Source organism: Quercus lobata, chromosome 2 (assembly GCF_001633185.2).
Source record: "Quercus lobata isolate SW786 chromosome 2, ValleyOak3.0 Primary Assembly, whole genome shotgun sequence".
Classification (NCBI taxonomy): Eukaryota; Viridiplantae; Streptophyta; class Magnoliopsida; order Fagales; family Fagaceae; genus Quercus; species Quercus lobata.
The window spans coordinates 52521150-52545585 of NC_044905.1; the positions used below are offsets into that span (position 1 = coordinate 52521150).

At 31.7% G+C, this 24436-nt stretch overlaps 2 protein-coding genes across 4 annotated transcripts; both read left to right on the forward strand.

Annotated features, from left to right (window-relative positions):
* Nucleotides 1-3014: 3014 nt before the first annotated feature.
* LOC115975824 lies at nucleotides 3015-12730 on the forward strand. Of its 2 annotated transcripts, none has more exons than XM_031096827.1 (13): nucleotides 3015-3568; nucleotides 4836-4933; nucleotides 5041-5127; nucleotides 5216-5384; nucleotides 5469-6038; nucleotides 6588-6730; nucleotides 6826-7023; nucleotides 7118-7208; nucleotides 7299-7464; nucleotides 8098-8208; nucleotides 8466-8562; nucleotides 11811-11919; nucleotides 12426-12730. In XM_031096827.1, the coding sequence occupies exons 1-12, from the start codon at nucleotides 3374-3376 to the stop codon at nucleotides 11878-11880; spliced, it is 1995 nt and encodes a 664-aa protein (XP_030952687.1). In that variant the 5' UTR covers nucleotides 3015-3373; the 3' UTR covers nucleotides 11881-11919; nucleotides 12426-12730. The 2 variants fall into 2 exon arrangements, with proteins under 2 accessions (XP_030952687.1, XP_030952688.1); XM_031096828.1 differs by having other exon boundaries at nucleotides 5216-5333.
* Nucleotides 12731-14116: 1386 nt separating this feature from the next.
* LOC115975825 (thylakoid membrane protein slr0575-like) lies at nucleotides 14117-23094 on the forward strand. Of its 2 annotated transcripts, XM_031096829.1 has the most exons (9): nucleotides 14122-14516; nucleotides 14739-14785; nucleotides 14996-15098; nucleotides 16946-17032; nucleotides 17847-17930; nucleotides 21812-21865; nucleotides 22334-22414; nucleotides 22585-22630; nucleotides 22747-23094. In XM_031096829.1, the coding sequence occupies exons 1-9, from the start codon at nucleotides 14199-14201 to the stop codon at nucleotides 22812-22814; spliced, it is 888 nt and encodes a 295-aa protein (XP_030952689.1). In that variant the 5' UTR covers nucleotides 14122-14198; the 3' UTR covers nucleotides 22815-23094. The 2 variants fall into 2 exon arrangements, with proteins under 2 accessions (XP_030952690.1, XP_030952689.1); XM_031096830.1 differs by lacking the exon at nucleotides 22747-23094 and having other exon boundaries at nucleotides 14117-14516; nucleotides 22527-22619.
* The last annotated feature ends 1342 nt before the right edge of the window (nucleotides 23095-24436 follow it).

Below are 24436 nucleotides of genomic sequence, written 5' to 3' on the forward strand. Positions count from 1 at the left end.
TTTTTAAGTTCACAGTTAAGGTCATAGTTGTCAAATCATGAATCGTATCGTAAATCGATTTTTTATTTTTCCGTATCGTGTATCGTAAGATACACAAACACTTAATAAAATTTATAAAAAATTATAGATATACATATATAAAGGGTATATTCATTATAAATTTTGAATATATTTAGCTAATGACTAATTTATTCATCACTTATGTAATAATATTTAACAAGCTAATTAAATAAATCAAACTAACATGTGTTTATAACATACACATTCAAATTGCTTAAATTCAAAAGTGATAATATATAACAAATGACCCAAAAATTATTTTTTTTTCATCATATTGGCTAATCAACCTCATCTAAGTCAATACTATCATCATGTGTTATCATTTTGCAAATTTATTTCTTCATTAAAATTTTCTTCATCATCATTAACATTTACTATCTCTTCTTTTTCTTTTTATTTTAATAATTAAAAAAAAATTCTTCTTAGCATTCTAGTTTCTTGGACTTATAACAATAGTGAAAAAAAATAAAAATAATTATATTTTCAATTAATATCTTATTCATGATATAGAAAATAAATTTGTAAATATTAAAGTGAAGTGTAAGTGTGTACTATGTAGTCCACATTTTGTAGAAAAAAGAGAGGAAAAAAAACTTATGAATATGTTATTATATTAAGTTAAATTAAGTAACCTAATAATTTTGTGTTTAAAACAAGTCTAACAACTTGTAAGATTCAAATAAAAGTACAAGTCTTAATAAAAAATCTCATTTTAAAGCATCTGTCTATGTATCGTATGATACATATGATTTTACAATACGATACGATTCATATGATACACACACTGTATCGTACGATTCATAAGTACTTACGATACCCCGATACGATATAGAACTTTTTACACATGATACGATACGTATCGTACGATACTGACAACTATGGTTAAGGTTGAATTGGAATTTGATCAAAGGTTGAATATTAATGATGTGGTTTGTAATTAATTCAAAAATAAATAAGATAAATTTGTAAATAATTAGCAATCTTGGCTTGACTCAAAAAATATCTAAGAATGTCCAAATATATATATGTCTTCATTTTGATAAAATGATTTTTTTTTTTTTTTTTTTTTACCATTTACTATAGAGATTAAGTAGACATTTTCTAATAATTTAAATATTTGAGCAAATTTGCAGTTTTGTAGAATCACGGTTAAACTGATTCGTTTGAGTAAGCTAATATAGTTTAAGGATTGACTTATCTCTAATATTTTTTTAAATGAATCTCTTTTTTGTTTTAATGAGAGATTGTCATATCACCCACTAACTAAATAAAAGATAAGTATTAAAACTCACTACCACTTGGCATTGTGTGTATATATATGTATATTTTTTTAGAATACTAAATATTTTAACACACACATACATGGGGAGAACGGAGAAGATTTTGAAGAAACTAATAGTGGTGTATATCCAAAAGGGCCTAACTTTTGGATACACAGCACAGACTTTAAACCTCTTTAAGTCACACTCAATTTCCAATCTACTTGCCATTGTATATTTATAATAAAAGAACATGTCCAGTTAAAATAGTACTGGAGGTAAATCAAATCCTAGTATGTGGCTATAAGTTAAGTCTATAACTGCGTTTCTTAGAAACGCGGCTATATGTCAGCTATAGTCGCATTTTTTTGTAAACGTGACTATAGCCCGCTTTTTTGTAGTTGCCTCTAGTTTATAACTATGACCATTATAATTTTTTGTTTAAATATTGATTGCATTGCAACATTTACATCATCAAAATATATATATATATATATATATATATATATATGTAAAGAAAAAGTGATAATCAATATCGGTTGAAATAATAACAATGTGATAGAATTAAAACAGTAAATCTAGAGTAGCCTCATCACACATGTTTTGTATGTGCGATGAAGGTTTTTTTTTTTGGTAGTTTGTACATGGAGTGGGAAGCTGTGAGTCATGGGATGGGATAGGAGGTTTTTTGTTTTTTAGTAACAGGTGAGGAATTTGTCTCTGTCTAAGACTAGTGGGAAGTTATAGGAAATCTAGTGAGAAGTTGTAAGAAATTTATTTGATAGTTATTTATTTATTTTTTTAATTTATTGAATTACAAATTTAACATCATTTTTATTTTTTATGAATAGAGACTATCTAATTAGATTAGAGGTATTTTTAACAATTTAGATAGTAGTAATTAGCTTTCTAACAGGTGAGGAATTTGTCTCTGTCTAAGACTCTAGTGGGAAGTTATAGGAAATCTAGTGAGAAGTTGTAAGAAATTTATTTGATAGTTTTTTTTTTTTTTTTAATTTATTGAATTACAAATTTAACATCATTTTTATTTTTTATGAATAGAGACTATCTAATTAGATTAGGGGTATTTTTAACAATTTAGATAGTAATAATTAACTTTCTAAATCTTCTTAATATATAAAGATAATACAACAATTTCACATAATCTTTTTCACAATTACAGAAATGAAATATAATAATTAATATATAATATAAAAGTGATGTTTGTGAGAGTGAAAGTAATATTGTATGAAGTTTGTACAAATTACAATCCCCAGTTTTAGTATGTTTGGTGTAAGAGTCTAGTGGTTAAGTAACTCATCCATCTTGCCATCAATGCTTGGGTTTGAATAGTAGTGTACGACTCATCAACATTTGTCCGCAAGCCAATGAGTGATTTACCTTCTTTTTTTAAGGAAAAAAAAGTATCCCCCTTCACAAAAAAGTTATAAAATTTGGAGCCGTTTGGTACGTGTGTTTAAACGACAGTTTTTAATTTTTTAAAAAATACGTATGTATGGATGAAAAAATGTATAAAAATTTATGTAATGTTTTGTATGAAAATTTATGTAATGTTGTTTAAAAACTAAAAACATGTATTTAAATTGATTTCCCAAAGAGACCCTTGGTTACCAAAAAGAGGGATACAAGCGTGGCTCAATTTCACATTTTGAGGCCCACTCTAAACCCTAAAACCAATTGGCGCCCTCCAACCAATACTCTCAAAAATTTCCAAATCCCGGGAATTCACTTCCCCCGCTAGATCTTCAATTCATTTCCAATTCCATTCAATTGTGTTTAATTTCTCCCGCCACTCCAACAATAACAAAAACACAAAAAGAGGAGGGAAACGAAACGAAATTCAAAAAACATCGTCAAAACTCAAAACCACACTGAGCTCTTATTTTATAGAAAAAAAGAAGAAGAAGATAGAAAAGACAATCCAAACTCAGAAACACATTACTTATCAATAAATATCATCTCTGTTTTCTCTGTGTTTTTTCAAATCACTGAAAACATTTTACTCAAAGTGAAAAAAGAGAAAAGAAGAAAATATGGCCGTTGCTTCTGAAAGCAAAGTAGTCTCTGCAAGGAAGAGGAGGCATGTAGTAGAAGTAGTTGAGGATGAAAATGAAAACGAAGTAGTCGACGCCAGTGAGATTTCCAAAGCGAAGCGGATTTCGTGCCCCGGAGTTCGCGTTAAAGGGAATCGGATCTACGATTCCGAGAACGGGAAGACCTGTCACCAGGTTTTTTTTCCTTTCTTTTTTTTTTTTTTACTGTTTGGTTCACGAGAAAATGTGGGAAAGTGAGAGAAAGTATACTTTTAAGTTTAAATTCTGAAACTCATTGGCATGTTTTTTTTTTCCTCAGTTTGCTATTGAATTTTTATTTGCCTTTTATTCTAATATATAATTTTTAATCTGAAAAATGTGTGAAAATGATTGCGTGTGTTTGTTTGGATTTCGGATTCTTGCTTCTGTATTGTTTGGTTGAAGGGAAAATGTGGTAAAAAAGAAAGCATAGTTCTGAATCATATTAGCTCTCATACACACAATTCAAAGGGGAGAAAACGTGTTATTGAACTAAGCCTTGTTGATTTGCGAAGCTTATTGGCCTCAATTTCCCTATTGTAATTTGGGAACTTATTTTTGTCTTGAAAGTAAGTAAAATTTCTGATTCGTAGTTTGGTATTGTTTGGAAAAAGTGCGTAGGATTTGGAACCAATAGATTTACTTGGCCTTGTAAGTTGTAACATTGACTTGGTAATTGTATGGTACATAATTGCACTGGGAACTTCAAATTTCTGTTTTGGCTCTGTTTGGTTGGCAAGAAAAATGTGGGAAACTAATGGAAAGTGAAGTTCTGAATCTTGGGTTTTTTTTTATTATAAAAAATTTCCCTTTGTTTGTGATGTTAGGGAAAGAAATCATAATTGCTGAATTTTCCATTTTTGTTAAGAATGTTAAGAGAGAGATATATATATATATATATATATATTCATTAATGATAAAATGATTTTTTTTCCCCATTTATTATAAAGATCAAGTTGATATTTTCTTGTAAGTTTAAATATTTGATTAAATTTGTAGTTTTGTACATTCGTATTTTACTTGATTTTACTGACTGATCTAATCTAGTTTAAAACCATGTTCATAATAAATTTTTGTTTAAGTATTAAATGCATGGCAACATTTACATCATTAATTGCTGAATTTTCCCTTTTTGTTATGTTTGGTAGGTGAGAAAATGTGGGAAAGTGAAAGAAAATAAAAATTCCTGAACCTTTGTTTGGTAGTGTTGGAAAAAGTCCTAGTTTGGGACCAAGACAATTTGTTGGTTATTAAATTTATTTCCTTCTTGTAAAGGAACCACAATGCAAAGCCTAGGTTTCTGAATTTTATCTGTGGTCAGTTTTCAATAATCATTTATCTATGCTAATGACAATTTAAGTTGTTGAATTGTTTGGGGTCAATTTTACTGATTATTTTTTATGTTTTGGGTATAATGTTGAAGTGTCGTCAAAAAACAAGGGACTTTGCGGCGCCATGTAAGAACATGAACTTGAACAAGCTTTGTACCATAAATTTCTGTCACAAATGCCTTCTGAACAGGTTAGATTTTGTAATTAACTTCTGCTAAAATTTGATTTTGTGTTATAATTCATGCTGGGGTTTTTGTGTATGCCTTTGGTCAATCCATTTGGGTTCATGTTACTTAGATATGGAGAGAGAGCAGAAGATGTGGCAATGTTGGGTGACTGGAAATGTCCCAAGTGCAGAGGAATTTGCAATTGCAGTGTCTGCATGTAAGTGTTCCATGATATGTGCTCATAGGTTATTATATTTTGTTATTGTTAGTATTTAGTTAATTCTGATAGACATTTGTTTTTCTAGGAAGAGAAGAGGTCACAAACCCACTGGTCAGCTAGTCATAACAGCCAGGAAAACGGGATATTCATCTGTTTCAGAGATGCTGAATAACAAAGATTCTGACAATTTGGTTCATCAGAAGGTTGTTGAAAACATTGGTGTTTCACCAAAAAAGCCTGTTGCTTCAAACAAGGTTTCTTAGTGTTTTTCTTTGTGCCTTGCAGCAGCATTTTAGTTTTTGGTGTGTTTATCTGATGAGGTTTGTTTTCCTCTGCAGGAACCTGAAGCCATTTCACCAAAGATACAGGGTAAGGAAAATTCTTTTGATGCAAAGACTGATGCTAACTTGAATTCTCAGATATCAACACCAAACACTGTTGAAAAGAAGTCAAAGAAAACAAAGCGGGAGGAATTGAAGGAAATATCTAATGGCAGCATTAATGATGATGCTCACCCAAAGAAAAGTAGCCCAAAAAAGCCAAAAGTTTCGGAGGTCTCTAAAAAAGAAGCTAAAACAAATGGAAAGGACAATGGTGTCATCTCTAAGAAAAATAATTCCAAGATACGTGTTTCAAAGGATAAAAAAGAAGAGAAGGATGGTAGAACTCAGAAAGATGGAGGAGCTTCAAGTGCTGTGGGGAATGACAATGCCAGGGTTAATCCCAAGAAAGTCCCTGTGTCATGTAAAGTTGATAATTGTACCATAATTCTTGAGAACAAAGAATATGAAGTCGATATTCCTTTGCCTCAAGGTGCCAGCTTAATGACTGTAGCTGACATTGATTTACCTCCAGAAGATGTTGGACATGCATTGCAATTTTTAGAATTTTGTGCTTCTTTTGGAAAGGTAAGTTAAACTTGTCTTTTTTAAAACATTAGACTGAAATGCAAATCCTTGAATCTTATAAAATAATGTGGTATCTTTGCTTGTGAATGTGGGACCATTATTAATTGTGAGCACTTGAAAATTTTAGCATTGATTATTAGTAATTGTAAGTTATGCACGCACTTGAAAAATTTAGCGTAGATTGTTAGTGATTGTAAGTTATGAACATCCTTCCAAATTTGAGTCATCCTGTTGTTCATGGTTATTACAAATTTCCATTTTAATGTCAATTTATTTAATGGGATATGTTCAGGTGCAAAGATATCCTAATAAGATTCCTCTTCTACCTGCTTCCACACCCTAAAATGAATGTTTCTGGTAGGTTGGAGTTTGATTTCTTTGTATTGTTTGTCCAATCTTACAAGCACGTGTTTTAATGCTTCTGTTTTGAACATATGGTTTCACTCATCACATTGTTTTTAGGGTGGGTGAGGTGTTCTTTGAGTAACTCATTTGCAACCAAAAAAAAAAAAATCTTATATTACACTTTCTCTGCTTTCTTGTTAATAGGTTATTGATGTGAGAAAAGGACAAGCTGAATCTTTACTTCGGGAATTAAGATATGGACGACGTGGAAGGCGATCACAATATTCAATGAATGTTCAATTTCATATCCAGCTCTTATCTTTGATACAAAAAGATGTGGGAGAAGAGTATGAATTTTGCTCTATTATGTATAAAGCTTTTTCTTTCCCCTTTAAACAATTTTGAGGAATTAGTTGATTATTGATGAGGGTTTTCTGTTTAGGCCTCTTTTATCAAGTCCAACGAATGGAAGAGAGTCATGGTGCCAAGCTCTAGGGAAATTCATCTCTGAATCGCCCTCTGTATTGAATGAGTTGCTCTCAGATAGTTTCAATGGAGGTGTTGATGAATATGACAAGCTAGATTTCTCTATGAAACTTAGAATCTTAAATTTTCTTTGTGATGAGGCTCTAGGCACTGTGTAAGCAAAATTTATTTAATGGAAAATTATATTTTTAATCACTTTTTTCAATATTTTTAGAGTATAACTTATTATTTATTTAATTTAATACTAGAAAATTGAGGAGTTGGATTGATGATCAAAATTCAAAAGTTGTTGGAAAAGGGAAGGAAGCAAAAGAAAAGCTTCTTGCAGCAAAGGATAAGGTAAGAAAATTGATAAGGCAATGCGTCGTTTAGAGCTACAAATTATGTTCTCTAGGTCATTTCTAATTTGAAACTGATATTTTTATGTAGGAGAAACATCTAAAGAGGAAGTTGCAGGATGAGGTGGCCAAAGCAATTATAGCAAAAAGTGGTGCTCTTTCAATTGCAGAGCATGATGCTATTGTTTCACAAATAAAAAGTGAGGCAGCTCAGGCTCATGCTGAGAGGCTTGATGCAATGGGCATGGTATCTAAGAGTAAGTTGTTTTAAAATTTTTGAGCTTAATATTAAGCTGTGCTAGATACTTTTTCTTCTTTTTCTCCCCCCCAGTTTCTAAATACAAATATTAACAGGGAGTCATTTTACCTATGGAGATTCAATGCTTTAAAATCTAGAGATGGTACTTTTCAATGTATATCCACAGGTTTGCTGTGTTGAAAATGTGCATCTTTCTAATAGTTTGTTAGTTGTTGAGAATCTAATTGTTTAATTTAAATTTTGGTACTAAAATAATTTTTGACAGTTTTCAAGTCAATAAATATAAAGAAAAGAAAAGACAAGTGAATGGCTAATACAAAATTTTCTTTGGCATGAGATATTTGAAAAGTAGGCATGAATTTTGATGTTTTTCCTCGAGAAAAGTAGAGGCAGAGTACTAAGATCAGGAAATCATTTTTTTGAACCTCCAGTTTAAGGAAGTTGCTGGCAGTATAGTTTATGGCCATATAATGTACTTGTATGAAACATGAAGCCAACACACAAGTGGACTCAGAAAATTTAACCTGAAATCTATCTTATTTTCAATTATGTTGGTTTGGTTATTGCTTTAGTAATTATTGAGTTGTGTGGACCTCTTTCTTATATATTTGTGTGTATATGTATATTCTAGGCAAGCAAAAATCTGATGCTATTAGAACAGAGGCTATCTTTTTGGATGTTGATGGTCGTGCATTTTGGAAATTGAAAGGCTATACTGGTGAAGATGTTATTTTACTTCAAGGTTTGTTTTGATTTCAAAAGTTTTAATATAATTTATAGAGGATCCAATTAAAAAAATATGTATATTCACAACAAAATTGGGGGTGTTTATTATTGAAGAACTATGTCAAAACCCAAACATATATGGACAGAGAAAATCAGAACCATCTGAGACTATGTACTATGACATTGATGTACACACTATTATATGACCTTGCAATTGGCAATGATAATTATACAATGCACATTATCTAAGAATTATCATGTTTCGTTGTTCAGATATGGGGACCTGGGATGCAGTTGCATCTGACGAAAAATGGTTTGTGTATGGTGCTGAACAGAAACAAGCAATTGAGAAATACATTTCTTTCTCAAGGTGTGCATTTTTCATTTCTAGTACCAATGAATTGTTTCAATGGTTGAACCTTTTGTTTTATCAAAACTCTATTTGAGGATTTCAGTTCGTTCTATCTCTATCACCTGAATTCAGAAGGTATTTATGAATCAAATTCATCAACAAAAGGAAGGAATTAGTAACTGGAAATCCTGCAACATAACTCTTTAGTCGAAACAACAATTCATTTTTGGCTAAACAAAAATTAATTCATTTTGATCAAAGCGCTTTACTCACCTTTTGTTTTGGCAGGTGTCACCTTTCATTTCACAATTCATCAACTATATGCAGCTGTGAAACTCTTATTCATTAAGTCTCAACAGTAGGAAGCTTTTAGAGAATTGGTAGCATATTGAAGTGGCTAATAAGATTTGTGGATAGGGTTTTCCAAAATGCTTTTATGTTTGGTGATGATTTGAAACAACCCTTAGGCTTCACAATCCTGTTTTAGGTGGTGAAGCCTAGGCTGTCTGCATCAATTTGCCAAGAACAACTAATCCCTATCACAACTCGAACTACACAAATAAAAACTTAAAGTATAAAATTATCCAATGAAAATCCAAAATAAAATATTGAAATAATTTCTGGCTATGCTCTTGCATCAAGAAAGTTTGAGACCTGGATTGCACTATGGTGTGTTCCTTGTATTCTCTATATTAGTCAATAGCAGATCAGGCCAGATGTCTAGGATGTCCTTTTAGGTTCTAAAAAATTAGCTTATTCCAAGAAGTCCAAATTACCCACGCTACCAGCAGGAATTTCTCTAGCATTTCATCATCTTTTTTAATCATAACCAGCCAAACTAGTCTGGAGAACCTTTTTCATCTTTTTACTAGCACTCTTTGATCTATATCTTTAATGCACTTGACTCAATTTAAGTAATTCGCTTTCATTTCCCATGTTATAACAAATTTATAAATATTAGTTTTTTTTTTTCCTTGCTATCTAATTCATCGTAAGTCTTAAATCTAGCCTCTTGATAACCATATTTATTTCCCTATTCACTATTTTATAATTTCTTAAGTGGTTTTGTCTTTACATCTGGGTAGGCTTTTATAACTTTATTTAATCTAGCTGTTGATTGAACCTCCTTATTCCACCATTAAGTCTTCCTAGTTAATTGTTCACATCTTTTAGATTCTCCCAAAATTTCCTATCCACTCTTTTAAAATAAAACTAATAATTTCATTTTAATCTTATCAACATTTTCGTTTATCTTTAGACATAACTTGTCTTTCTCCCTTCAAACTCATCTCTTAATTCTTGGGTTTCTTTGTTTTATATCTCTTCTTTTCCACCTTCTAATACAAATTACTAGTGTCACCAACCTATGTTGATGGTTATGTTCTCTCTTGGTATTTACCTTATATTATTTTATTATTATTATTATTATTTTTTATATTTACTATTAAAAATTTTAGGTAATACTAAAATTTATTTGATTACTATTTGTCTCACTTTTGAATATAATTAAGTGTGAATTTATTTTCTTGAACCAAGTGTTCATTACTATCAAATTTTTATGTTGTTGCAAGTCTAGAATAGCATCTCTTGATTCATTCCTTATTGCATACCCTTGGCCTTCATGAGCTCTTTCAAAACTTTCACTCTTTTCCAACATGACCAATTTAGGTCTCCTTCAATCAAAATCTTTTTCCTGTATGTTACCCCTTGAATCAATGTATCTACGTCTTCCCAAAAATCTTGTTTAATGCATTCTTCCAACCCTATTTTAGGAGTGTATGTACTATGTTAACTGTTTCTTCTACTAAAACGAGATTTATTATCAAAATTCTATCAACTGTCCAAATATCAAATTCCTTTTTTAAGACTTTTATTTATGATTATCTCTACCCTATTTTCATCTTTGTATTTTTTTGTTCGCTATAATGTGTATCAAGTATATTCGGTTTCTCTAGTTTTGTCATTTACTCACTTAGTGTCTTGGTAGATTTTGTTTACTCTCCTCCTAATTATTGTATCCATTAATTCCAATAGTTTTCTTGTAGATCATATATTCTAGGTGCCCATATGAATTTCATCTTCCGAGAGTAACTTTACTTGCACTGGATCATAATAGTTTGAGAACTCTTGCTCATTTCTCATTACACCCAAAATTCCAATGCAGTGCATTGCTTATAAGGAATGCCTTAGCTAATCTTTGCTTACTTTTCATTGCATCCTGGTCTGATGCAATGAGTTGCAAAGCATGAATATTGCTTGTCAGAAGAAGAGTGCAAGATTGCTAGGTTCTTTTTTGTTTACTGTACATAAAATATCTCCTGCAAAATTTACAGGAAGACAAGGTTTTTTTTTTTTTTTTTTTTATAAATTCCAAGAAAACGTAATTACTATTATTTTTTCTTACCATCATGCTAACGAATGGAATTTTAAGCCATAGGCTCACACCATATGTAGAAGAACTTAGATGGATGTGAAAAAGGCAACATATGATCCTCACTGCCCTTACCAATCATTTTATTGTGTTCAAGTAAAAGGTTTAAGGTATTTAGGCAAAACTAATTCTATTATGAAAACAGGAGTAGACCCAGACATCTTGAGTTTGATCCCTATTAAGAGTTTTCTTGGATTACTTGATACATGATTATGATGGGTGGGATTGTATACCCATGGTTTACTCTTTAGTAGTGGGTCCAAGGGCCTTGCCTTGGTGAGGTTCCCTGTCAAAAAACAAAAAAACAAAAAACTATTATGAATATGGGTTTGAGACTGGTTTATGTGATAGAGCTTGGTACATAAGCAGATCATAAAATGAAACTATGGATTTGGATATTTGGATCTAAAATCATTGGGATCAATCAATTACAGTCAATGTCTTTTATGCAATGGCTTACCTACCTATCTGCATCAGGGTTATTTTTTATTTTATAAAGAGGGTAAATTATAGCTGAAATGCTGTGCTGGAGCTTTTGAATTCCTCGGTCTTAGTATGAAAGGGTCATTACATAGCGTTGGTCCTACTTAAGTGGTTTCTAGGTCCTAGTATCAATTACAAGTTTAATAAAAGTATCTACTGTTGATGTTTGTGTGGGTCTACGGGTTTGTAATGATAAAAAAACAGATCGAAAGTACCTTTTTGTATGAAGCAAAAGTATCTACATGCATCTTTTTTTTTTTTTTTCCTTTCTTTATTTGTGATTTATGGTACTGTTCTTGTTTGGTTATTTATGTGTTTCGTCATTTTAATGTCTCTTGTGCCTTGCTTGCAGGGTCAAAAGGGAAAGGAATCAAAATGTTGCTCACACTGTTCCAAGGGGAAGTAATGTAGCAAACATCTAATCTTGGATATTTTGCAAACGCATTACCATTAGAATTGAGGTAACATGACATAAACCTTCTCACTGTTGTGATGTTATACTTTAGGTGCTTGGTTGCAAGAAGGTTTTGTTAAATTATGATATAAAGGTTCAAAGTTAAATTTGATTGGTTTGATGCAAGCAAGGCCTTTTGAGTTACAGAACTTACTTGATGGTGGACCTTGTATAAATGGGTTGGAAAACCCTATGCTGAATATGGCCCTTAGAGAATAGGACAAGTAATAACACTCTTAAAGTTATATATTTCAATCAAATTTTAAGAATTCCATTTATGGGTTTGTGCCTTGTTCAGTGTATTTTTATTGCCAGCCAGACTGCCAGAGCCAGCTTTTTAGTTCCAAGTTTGAGAAAATATGTAGCATTAAGGAAAATGAATTAGAACTATAAATTGGCTTCTGTTTGTTCTAGAGTTTTTCAAGGACATGTTAACAGGGAATGCTTTAGTACCTACAGTACCTTTTATATCTCTGAATACTTAACCATTTTTTCTCCTTTTCTATGGAGCAGGTAGCAAAGAAGAAAGTGCGGGATTTGATTTCTACTGTACTTTGAATGAATTCTTTTGCTTTCATTTTTTGAAGACGTGTAAATGTAAAGGGAAGGGGATTACGTTAATATTAAGTTGCAGGGTTTAGAGGATGATTTGCTAACATGTGTTACATCTGGTTGTACTGTATTCCAATGTATCTACTAGTAAAAACTAGATTTCTTTTTTATTTGTATGACAATAGTGCTTTCTACTGAAGTACTGATTTTCCTAAACTATTTCTAGAAATCTGATGTATCGTCAATGTTGAATTTGGTTTGATAAATCTTTTGTCAAACAAGCAAATTATTGCATGTTAATAGAAGTTTTCTTTGGGGGTTTAGTTGTAAAGGCATCTTTGTGATTCTTTATGTAATTTCTCCTCTGCCCTTTAACTACTTATAAAAAAAATTTCTTTGGCCTTTTTTGTGTGGAGAATTTGAAAGTTACAATAGAGGAGGGTCCAAGAAGAGATTTGAACCTTGGATTTAGGAGGTATTAGTTGAGTTATAAGAAATTTGGCAATTTTATAATATTTTTACAACAAATTTGAAATGGTAGGTTGTTATGGGTGGGCAAAAAAGTAATTTAAACTGTAGATTTAAATAAAAACTAATAATGATTTAACACTTATGATTTGTTGTGAAAATATTGTAAAATGTTGTAAACAGAATACTTTTTTTTTCCTTTAATATTAAGTTTCAAATTAACAAATGGTTGGTAATGTTAATGTTAATGCTTGTTTGTTAAAAATTTAAAGCTAGTAAAATTTAAAAGCAAGTCTTAAAATTTTTTATTTAATTATTATTATATCTTTTTTTATTTTTAGAAATAATTTAAAAACTAGGTCTAAAATATCTTTAAATTGAGCTATTTAAAAATGTTTGGTAACAACTTGGTTATATCATTTTGCCAATTCTTTTCATTTGAAATTTTATTTTGAAGTATTTGAAGAAAAAAAAAGTAATTAAGAATTTTATTCTTCACATACTAAGTTATTATTATTATTTTTTAATTAAATATTTTAAAAAGGATTTACACCAAAGCGGGTATGAAAGTTGTGTCAAAATCTTTAGCAATTTAACTATACCATAGACGTTTTTAAGAGAAAGTTTTACATACATATACTTAGATTAAGTTAGAGTAGAATATCTATTTTGTATCTATAAAAAAATAATAATAATAAAAAATCTTCATGACTCTTTACTAAATGAAAGTATAAATTTTTTCATATTATGAATAATTAGAAGATTAATATTTGTTTCCCTAAAAAAAAAGAAAAAGAAAAAAAAGAAAGAAGATTAATATTTGTTTAAATGTTAACAAAAATGACAAATGAAAACACTCACCTGGCTAAAATTATAGGAATTCTACAGCAAAGCAACTTTAATACTGATTGGTTTGTAAAACATGGGTTAGATTTTATTTTAATCTCATATATCTAACGAGTAAGGAAGTGTACCCTCTCTTTAATAACAGAGTAATGGGCTTAGTTAGGAAGCGTCTCCCTCCATATTTTTGTAAATTATAAAATTTATTAAAAATAGAATATGATTTAAATCTTTCTCTCTAGTAAGGATTAAGGATATTAAAATGGTGGAGAAAATATGAGGACACGTCACCAGAAATTTGGCGGTTGAGAGAAGCGCAAACTGATTTTACTATAGTCCTCAAAAACTGTATCCATCCTCTTCTTCTTAAAAAAAAGAAACACTGTTTCTCTCTGTGAGTCTGATACACAGTTATAGACAAAGATGAAAGCAATATCAGCTTTAGCTAGAGGAGGAGGAGGAGGAGGAGGAGACGCTGTCCTCTGCTCTCACAACCACCGCTTCACTCTCTGCAACCGCCTCTCTTTCTCACCACCTATTCCTAATCCTACACCCAACCTCACACGATCCAGACCTCCCATCATCATCACTTTCTTCAAACCCATTCCTCCCAAAACGCACCGTTTCGTCCTCGAAGCCAAAGCCGCCGAGTCAACTCAACCCGCCTCCTCGCTCTCCTCCTCCTCCACCACTTCCGCCAATAAAACCATCGTTTCCGACGAGGAATTCTCCCTCGCTAAGGTACCTTTCCCACCTGCCCCTCTTTTGTCATTTTACTTTTCGCGCTTATTTAGAAATTTTGATAATATTGTATATTCTATGTTTTTGAGCTGTGTTTGTGTGTGTATGTAATTGTATTAGAAATACAATCATTACTTTATATGAAATTATAGTAATTTCTTTATAATCTTGGAAAATTAAGAAAGTTGTGTGGTTTTTTTTTTTTTTTTTTTTTTTTTGCAGGTTTCATTTGGTGTTATTGGCCTAGGTGTTGGGGTTTCACTCTTGTCGTGAGTATTTAATCTCAACTAAATGCTCCTTTTTTTATTATATAATATTATATATATATATATTAATCTAATTAAAAGTTATTGAGTGTTGTAACATTAATAAATAGTTACATGAGATATATAACTTGTCTCTGTCCTTATATATACAAAACTTTCTGGTATATATTGGATTGCTCTAATTTTATATATTGGTTGGTTGGGAATCTATAGGTATGGTTTTGGGGCCTATTTTAATATCCTCCCAGGATCTGAATGGTCAGCAATAATGCTAACATATGGCTTCCCTCTCGCAATCATTGGAATGGCTCTCAAGGTAAATACTTTTGTGTGTAAATGGGGATTTTTTTGATTGGCATTTGTCATTGCTTACTCTAACGTTTCAAATAATGATGTAAGACTTAATGTGGCGCATTAGTTGCGTTCTTTTATTTCAGTTTGTATTAGCATTGAACTGTCGACCTACCACTAAGGCTTAAGTCATTGTTGTATTAGCATTGAACTGAAGTGATAATTTGGTCATGTATTTCCATGTCTTGGTGATATTGTCTTGTGTTCTCTATCGTTGTGTTGTCTACACGTGTTAAGTCCAGCCCATTATAGGAGAAGTTTAGAGATTTCTTTATTTGTTTTGGAATCACACATCAGCTAGAAGAATAAAAATGAGATACACTAATCCTATTAAAAGTGATTGTTCCGCATTGAATAGAAAATAAGTAAGGAGGTGTGACAGTCCCTATAAATAGAGTGGTGGTGTAGATTTGTTGTGTGTGTGTGAGAGAGAGTTAGAAGCAGAGCTTTTTCTTGAGAAAGAGTTAAAGACTAATCTTTGTCTTGTGAAAGAGTAAAGAATAAGCTTTCTCTAGTGTGTTAGCATGAGGGAATTTTTTGGGTGTATTGGGATTTAGAAGTAGTTTTTTTTGAAGAGTTAGTGAGACTTTGTGAGCGTGGTTGTAATCCATATTGTTGATTGTGGATTTAGGCACAGACTTTGCCTAACCACGTTAATTGTTGTCTGTTGTGGTGCTTGCTATTTTTTTTTTTTGCTTGTTTTTTACAATGTGAATTGAAACATATTTAGGTCCGACTTTAGTCTATTTTAATGTAGGGGATTGATTTAATTTTACTTCTTGGTGTACTTCTAGTAAAATCAAAATGCCACTTTGGATTCCTAAATTTTTGTTGAAATTTTCATTCAAATGAATTAACATTTATAGGAGATGCTAAAATTGGTTGTAGATTGGCGTGTGAAGGGAAAACAAAAAGGAAGAAGAACCTGCTGCCGTTGAAGCAGTGTTGGTAAAAGCACATGAAAGCCCCAGTGCTTTTTGCCTCTAAAGCGAGTGCAGTTTTGGGAGCTTTTCCATTAAGCTGAAAGCGTGCTTTAAGATTTTTTAAAATGAACCAAATATGAATTATAGCCATCTGATCTTAATACTATTGAAATGAACTAATGATTTCGTATATGAAAGTCAATTTCATGTATGCTACCATACACTTAAGCCCACCCACCTCCACCTTTACACATATTCCCTTGAATTTTCTGTTTGGTACCAAAACTGCTACGTTTTGAAACTCCTAGTTCATTCATGAAAAAAAAGAAAGTACGATTTAATTCATTTGTGATAATTGTTTAGTTACTTTAGTAGTTGATGTTGAACATATAATGAACCGTGCGCTTAGACTTATATTGATTAATACTCATTACATGAATAAATGATTAAGAGAATGATATAAATTTTTATATTTCAACTTATATAATTATTTGATCATTTATTGTTGTATTACTCATTAATAATTATTTTCAAATTTATTACATTATATTTTTAAAAATGTGTGACTCACTTCAATCAGGTGTTCACTTGCTCTTTGTGCCTAGGCTCCAGGAGGCCTTTGCACTTAAGTGCAACTTGCGCTTTTATCAACACTGTGTTGAAGTTATTTAACTACTTACTTATGTTGCATATTCTAATGTTCCCACTTGAATTTACCTTCATTGTATGGTTTACACTTCATATCTCCCAAAGAAAAATGAATAGGAAAACTTCTTGTGGTTATGTTGGAATTTCTTTTTGGAATGACATTATGATCATGTCTTATTTGTTAAAATTTCTACAATGTCTTTCTTTTGCATCATAAAATAGCCTTTTGACCATTTTGCAGTATGCGGAACTCAAACCAGTGCCATGCTTGACTTATTCAGAAGCTCAAAAGTTGAGAGAAACATGTGCCACTCCAATTCTTAAACAGGTACTTTAAATTGATCAACTCACTTCTTAGCTTATGCAGAATCTTAGCAAATAGTGGTCCTCAAAATATTCTTTTATAGTTGGTAACTGTTATTTTAGTTTAGAATCGAATAATGTCATGAACATTTAAGAACAATTAAAAGCTTATCTTGCTGGTTCTTTTTGTATGTTGCATAACACCATTGTTTTGTTTTTTTTTTTTTCTTGGGGATTGGGGAGGGGGGGGGGAGGGGCTTTTGAAAGCTTCCTGTTTTTTTATTTCTCTATTTAATTATGACCTCCACATGTTGTGCTAATGCTGACTTTGAAGGGATTGAAACAATAATGGGAAGAAAGGGATCTTCATTACAATGTTTTACATATTAGGAGCTTAAAATATGTCATCATGGGAAGTACTCATTTTGAATACCCCAAAATCGACTTTTAAATGAACAGCACCACTAAGTCTTATCCAATTTTGTTCAAGTCTCATAATTAAACATGTTTGATCATGTGCTGACTATTCACTGTCTGACTAGATGGAATGTATGTTCTGATCAGTTGTATTCTCATCTCAAAAGAGAATAGAAAAAACCATATTTTCATACAATATCTTAATTGAATTGGATGTAATGATTCTCTATCTAAATGTCTCAAAATCCAGCAACAATCTAATCTGTTCTATAGAGATTTGGACTAGAATTGACAAACAACTAATAACAATATTATTTTATATTAATGTTGAATAGAAATAAAAAAATGGGCCATAAATCTGATTGACTCTATCCAAATAATTTTATGTATGGCATGACTTTTTTTGTGTGCATATTTAATAGGTCAGGAATGATGTTATAAGATATCGCTATGGGGATGAACAGCATTTGGATGAAGCATTGAAACGGATTTTCCAATATGGTCAAGTATGTCATCCTACATTCTGTTATACTACATGATACATAATGTGTTTCTGAATAATTCTGTCAAGTTTACAACTATTCTTAAAAAAATTCTGATGCATAAAACTTCTTGCTTGAATGTCGACTGAATTGATAAACTACTGAGGCCATTTTTCTCTCCTGTAGTCCTGTGTTCTTCAAGCTTTAAATAATACATATATTACTCGTTGTTCTTGCCTGAACCTTAAAGAGAAAGCAAAAGAGTTTGATGTTGTTGTCAATCCTGCTTTTCACTGGCTTATCTTTGTAAAATGAGACTACAAAGTTTTAGATAAGATGAAAAACTTCATATAGTATGTTTCAGTAAGAAATGATAATAGGGAAAAATTATAGGAAAAGAATTATCTGGTTCTTCATTTGATGAAGCGTTTGAATAGCTTTCTGCAAACATTGTGATTTGTATTGGCTTCTTTATAAATCAAAACTGTAAAAGCTCTTGGCACTTCAAATCAACTTTCCTACACATGATAGTGGAGGGAGAAAATAAGAATTCTGAGTAAGGATTTTAGCTACTCACAATTAAATGAGTCACATCTGAAGAAAAGAAACCATGACCAGAAACGGAGAACTGCCATTGTGAAAGAAAATCCAACAAATATTGAACAGTATTTGTAATCCATCTTCATACTGTGATTTTTTTTTTTTTTTTTATAAGTGCTTCCTTCTGGTATAAACTAGTAGGTTGTCTGTGTAGGGAATTGACCTGAGATTCCCAAACCTGTGAGAAAACAAAGAATAGAGAAAACACACTCCAAAAGAAAAAATAATTACACGTACAAGACAGTATTTACGTGGTTTGGCAATTTGCCTATGTCCACGGAATTGCAGGGATTTTACTATTATCAGGGAAAAATACAAAGTGCGGCAGTACAGTTTTTTCTCTCTAAAAAAAAAACTACAACCCTAAACCCTAATCACCAAAAGGTGCGTTTTCTACATCCTGCGCACAGGATTCACAATGGGCTACAAAACGGGCCAAAAACTACGGCTTGGGCTTGTCAGCCCAAGCCTCCGGTCCATGGACTAAGCTTAAAAAAATATCCTATTAAAAACCACGTAATATTATTCAGGTCGGGTCGGGTCGTCAACTGGATCAAACACAACTAGGCTCCACAAAAGCCCAACAGTCTGTGCGATGCACAGATAATTTTGTGATATTTTATTTAAGACAATTTTGGAGAATGTTGTACATATATTATAAAGAAAATGTAAACTAAATTAGAGTAAAGAAACATATCCATTTTGAGATATTAAAAGTTATTTTAATAACTTCACTACACATTTGTAGCCTTCTCAAGGTAAGATTTTAAAAAAAAAAAAAAATCATGAAACCAAAAATTAATGCAAAAGAGTAACAAAACTATGAAAATCAATTCATTTGTGTTGTGTTCACCAATTGCATATCATGAAATAAAAGTATACCTAACTCTCTCATCGTCTTCCACACATCGATAATGCGACATTAAGACAGGGTGTGAAAAAGTGTGTGTGTATGTATGTCTTATAGATGATTTAAAATCATGGTAGAATATGGTTTTACATTGCGCACCAAAGACTCTCTCTACTTATATACCCAAAACAAAAATTATCCAATCAAATTACCCAAACATAAATCATATTTAAGCCCCTAGTTTAAAAAGAAAAAAAAAAAAAATTACCCATAGGGTTTTCAGTGGCTTGATGGTGGTGGCAAGCCAGTATGATGGAGGTAGCGGCCTCTTAGATTCCTCCTTCTCTCTCTTACAAATGCCTTGTCAATCTTAGGTCTTTTATTTTGGTAATAGTAAAATAGTGCATTTCATTTAACAATCCATAACATTTTTGTCTCTCCATCTCTCCATAGGGCTTTATCTAATTAGTTATTACTATTAGTCCTTTTTTTTTTTTCTTTTTTTTTTTTAATACTAAAACGGTGGCTATGCTAAAAGACATGAATAAGAGAGACATGTGTGGTTTAAGCTTAGGCAATTGAGAGATTAATGAGATAATAGTAAAAATAAGTTAATGTGAACTTTTGGGTAACAGTAAAATAAACTTAATAAAAAGAGGTAAAAAAAGACTAAATGCAAAATTAAAGCGCCACATGGCAGGACCTCATGCACTTCCGCATGAGGTATCTGCTTTGATATGTGTGTGTGTGTATATATATATATATATATATATATATATAAAAGCAAAGACCTCATGCACTTGTGAAGTCCCTTGAGCTATATATATATAGATATTGATTGATTAGTTCTTTACATACTGTGAATTGTGAAGTTTATATCATTAGTCCCTTGAGAATATCGACATTTGCTACCATCTGTTGTACTAGATATAGGAGCAGCTGGGAGTTTCACAAATATGAGCAAGAAATGGGTGCATAATATATAGCATTCAGGTGGAATTGTAAGAAAGTCAAAGAATCATGGAACTAGTCCAGTGTCATATTACAACTGTAGTCCTTATAATGCTTGACAATAAGAAGTAATTGTATGGCATGTTTTTGCTCAGTTTCTATCATGCTTCTGTGTTCTGGATCTATAAAATTTATTTAAGTAGTTGTATTCCTAATTATTGGAAGCACTATTGCCCAATCTAGTTTGGTTACTTTCATGGTTTTTGTATTGAAAATGTGAACAAGCTGCTTGAATGGATCTGGAGCCAAAAAAAAAAAAGTCTTTAGAAATATCAACATAATAAGAAATGTAACATTACCGTATATAATTTAAGATTGTTATAAGACCAGATGAGTTTGTAGACACAGTTTTCAGTAAGCCTCAAGGTTCTCTCACACCAATGATTGGTTCAACCATTTGACCAATTAGTTGTTAAACCAGAAATTTGTAGTTTTACCACATCTGTCTTTGTAGTTTGTTTTGTGCATCATGGAAAATTAGTTCTTGGGCACTGGACCATTTTTTTTTTTTTTTTTGTTTAAGAATTTTGCATTGATTTGTATTGTACTTGCCAGCTCTTTATAGCTCTATTGACTGGTGAGAATACTCATCATGGGTGAACTATTTTTCTTTTCTTACAAAATTTATTGAATTCTCTGTAGTTTTACATATAAAACATGTATGTGCACAGATATATATATATATATTCATCTTGTTTGAGAAACTTTCTTTACGGATGAAAGAAATATACATCCTAGCGTACTGTATTGGTGCTTTTTAGGCATTATAATTTTATGCAAACGTGGATAAATCTGAAGAGTAATTATTGGGGGGCCAAAATGAGATAGGATTTGTGGTGTAGCTGTTGCATTATATGTCCAGTCTTGAGGGGCCACTGCTATAGTGCTATGTCTTCAAATGTTGATTTGTAATCAGAATCTGGCTGCTGCTTTAATCATGTGGAACCTTGGGGGGCAGTGTCTACAAAGGCCCGTTGCCTATTGAAAAGCGCAACTTACTCTGCTGATGTGATTTGTTGCAACTTGCAACCTTTTGTTTTCTTTACCGCCGTTGTTTTTATTATATTGTTTCTTGTGCCTACTGAAAAGAACAACTTGTTCTTCTGATTTGAGTTGTTGCAAACTTTTGTTTCTTTACCATCGTTTTTTTTTATTAAATTGTTTCTTGTACTGGAGGGGAATCAAATTTTCAAAGAAGTGTGAGTGAGAAAAAAAAACCATAACAGGAGCTTAACTTAAAAGGACATTTTTTTTGTGTGCTCGATGTGCTTCTGTACTTGTTGTAATTTATTTTATTTTCTTCTGGGAATGTAAAAATTGGTCAGGCTACGCATGCAAGGCTAGGCATGGGTTGGTTCAAGTGTGTGGGTGTCATGGATTTTCTACTTGGTGTATACTCTTGCCCATATGCTTTAACATCAGTTTTGTCTGCTATACTTTGCAGGGTGGAGGAATACCACGGAGAAGTGCTCCTGTTTTACAATTGATTCGTGAAGAAGTATGTTCTTCTGACTTGATCTATCTTTTCTAAAGGATAACTGATGACTGTTCTGTCAAATCAATGTTGGTTGCTACTTCTTTTGTGATTAACTTTAATTTTTCTGTTTAGGAACCCGCATACTTCAATATGAGTTTTCTTATTGTGTGCAAAAGAAGCATATTTGACCATTTTGGTTGCCCATCTATTTTTTGGCATCTTGCAAAAATGTAGATACGTAGAACCTTCTATTGTCTGAGGTCATCCAATATGATATCTTTTGCAATATTTTACAACTAGCCTGCCTAAATCCTAATACTTATATGATCACTTTTCCATTATTATACATATGTTGATACTTGAGACTGTTTACTGTTTGACAGAGACCTTATCTATCAAACTAGTACTTTTTAGATAGGCATTTCATTGTTGGAATTTGTATGTCATGAGCATAACCCACTTTCTGATACACTTGCTACCATGTCTTAGGTCACAGAAGATGGTAAATACTGTTTAGTCCTGGTGTTTGAGGCCAAAGCTCTTAAGTTGTCAGATTTTGAAAAAAGACAGGTAAAACAATGCTATACCCTTTCAGGACTTTCTGTGTATGGTTCAAATATTTCATGAAGATCGTGTAATGACAAGGCTTTGGACCCTTAGTAGTTCTGTTTGTAATCCTTAGGGCTTAGGTCAGTTGAATATCACTGCATGCTGATTTTGATCGCCAATCATGGGTGTAGGGAAAATTTGCTTCATTCTTTGGACCAGGGATCACGGCTGAAGTTGGTAATTATTTTATGTTCAAATGCTTTAAATTAAGTGAAAATCTCAAAAGCTTGAAAAGCACACACTGCATTACATAGCAAACCTTTTGAAGAATTCTTATATGCTTCTGTGTGCAGTAAAGAGTGAAGATAATCTATATGAAGTCCGACTTATTTCCAACACAAACCCCAATGCATCTCCTTAGTGAAGTCAGAAGTGTACGCTGGTTTTAATCTAATTCTGCTCTCTGGTTTGGCTTCATTCATTGCATGACATAAGTCTCTTGTAAAATTTTGTATAATAGTCAGATTGAATAACATTATCATAACAAAGATAAGATTTTGATAAGAGAAAAATATGTAAATGAATTTGGGAAGATGGATGACTTACAGTGCAAGTGGATATTGCCGTATTCGTTCTACTAATGCGAGCATTGTAAAAAATATATGTACACGTTTCACATGGGGTGCTATTGTTTCATAAAACTAAGATGTGTACAACTAGACTCATAAATTCCTAGTAAAAGATTTTTCCTCTCCCCTAACTCAAGTGAAAAAGGGGTGAAGTGATTTGGATTTGTCTTTTGGATGAATCTAGTGTAGCCAAGGGAAAGGGGTTGCCAAAGGAAATAAGGAAAGAGGTAAAAGGACATGGAATTGTATCTATTAGTGTCGGTGGGATCATTTCCCTGAGTAATAACAAGATCCTGCTGAGTTAGTTTAAGTAGCTTGGCATTTTATTGGGGAAGAAAAAGTAGTACTAACGTACCTTTCAGTATTCTTTTGAAATATTTTTGTAATTTTAGGAATTCCATGATCAAAAGAACTTAGGCTTCGTTTGGTACACCCACTCAAATACATGTTTTCAGTTTTTAAACAATATTACACATATTTCTACACATATTTTCAAACACATGTTTTCAGTTTTTAAGTGCATGTACCAAACATCCTCTAGATCTCTTTTCTTTGTCAAATAACAGGATAATGATAACTTCGCTGACACAATGACACCCATATTACTATTAAAAGTTAAAACACCAACCCTATACTATAAACTTAAAGAAGTTTGGTCTTTTAGCAAAATAATAAAAAATAATTAATTAAAACACCAACTCTATATTATATATTCTAATGAAGAAAAAAAATACTATTATATTACAAGGCTATGGTATTAAATGCTTCACATTTTTATTTATTTATGAATAGATGAGTTAGAAATTTAATTTTGGAGTTCATTCTATAATGATCGTTTTTATCATCAAACCAAGATATTAATCAAGTTTTGGTATAGGTAGAGTTAGAATCATTGATCTTTATTTAATTACAAAAGACTTTACTCATTGAGTTGACTGGAACCACCTTCACATAGGTATTTAGTAACCACAATTTTTGGTAGAAGAGAGTCTAGGCTTAGTCCCATATCATGTTATTTATTTTAATTGTGCTTCGTTGTTTCAGAAACTTGTCAAGGAGTGCACTTCAGTGCTCGGAGTAGCTCTTGATGAGTTCATCTTAGTGACATGAACCACTGCTCGAGAGGGTTTACTTTGAGCTCAGGGTATTCGTACTTACAAAAATATATATATATATATATATATATATATACTTGAAATATATATACATACACACACACACGCAATTATTTTTAAACTAACCTATTTTGTCTACTTTTAAAAAATTTATTGAACAACTTGACTTGAGAATCCCAATAATTTAGGTTTAACAAAAAGAATCTTAGCCCTCCAAACATAATCATTAACCCTTTAAACAAAAAATAAAAATCCCAATTTACAATAAAAAGTAACTCAAATAACAGCAAAAATAGCCC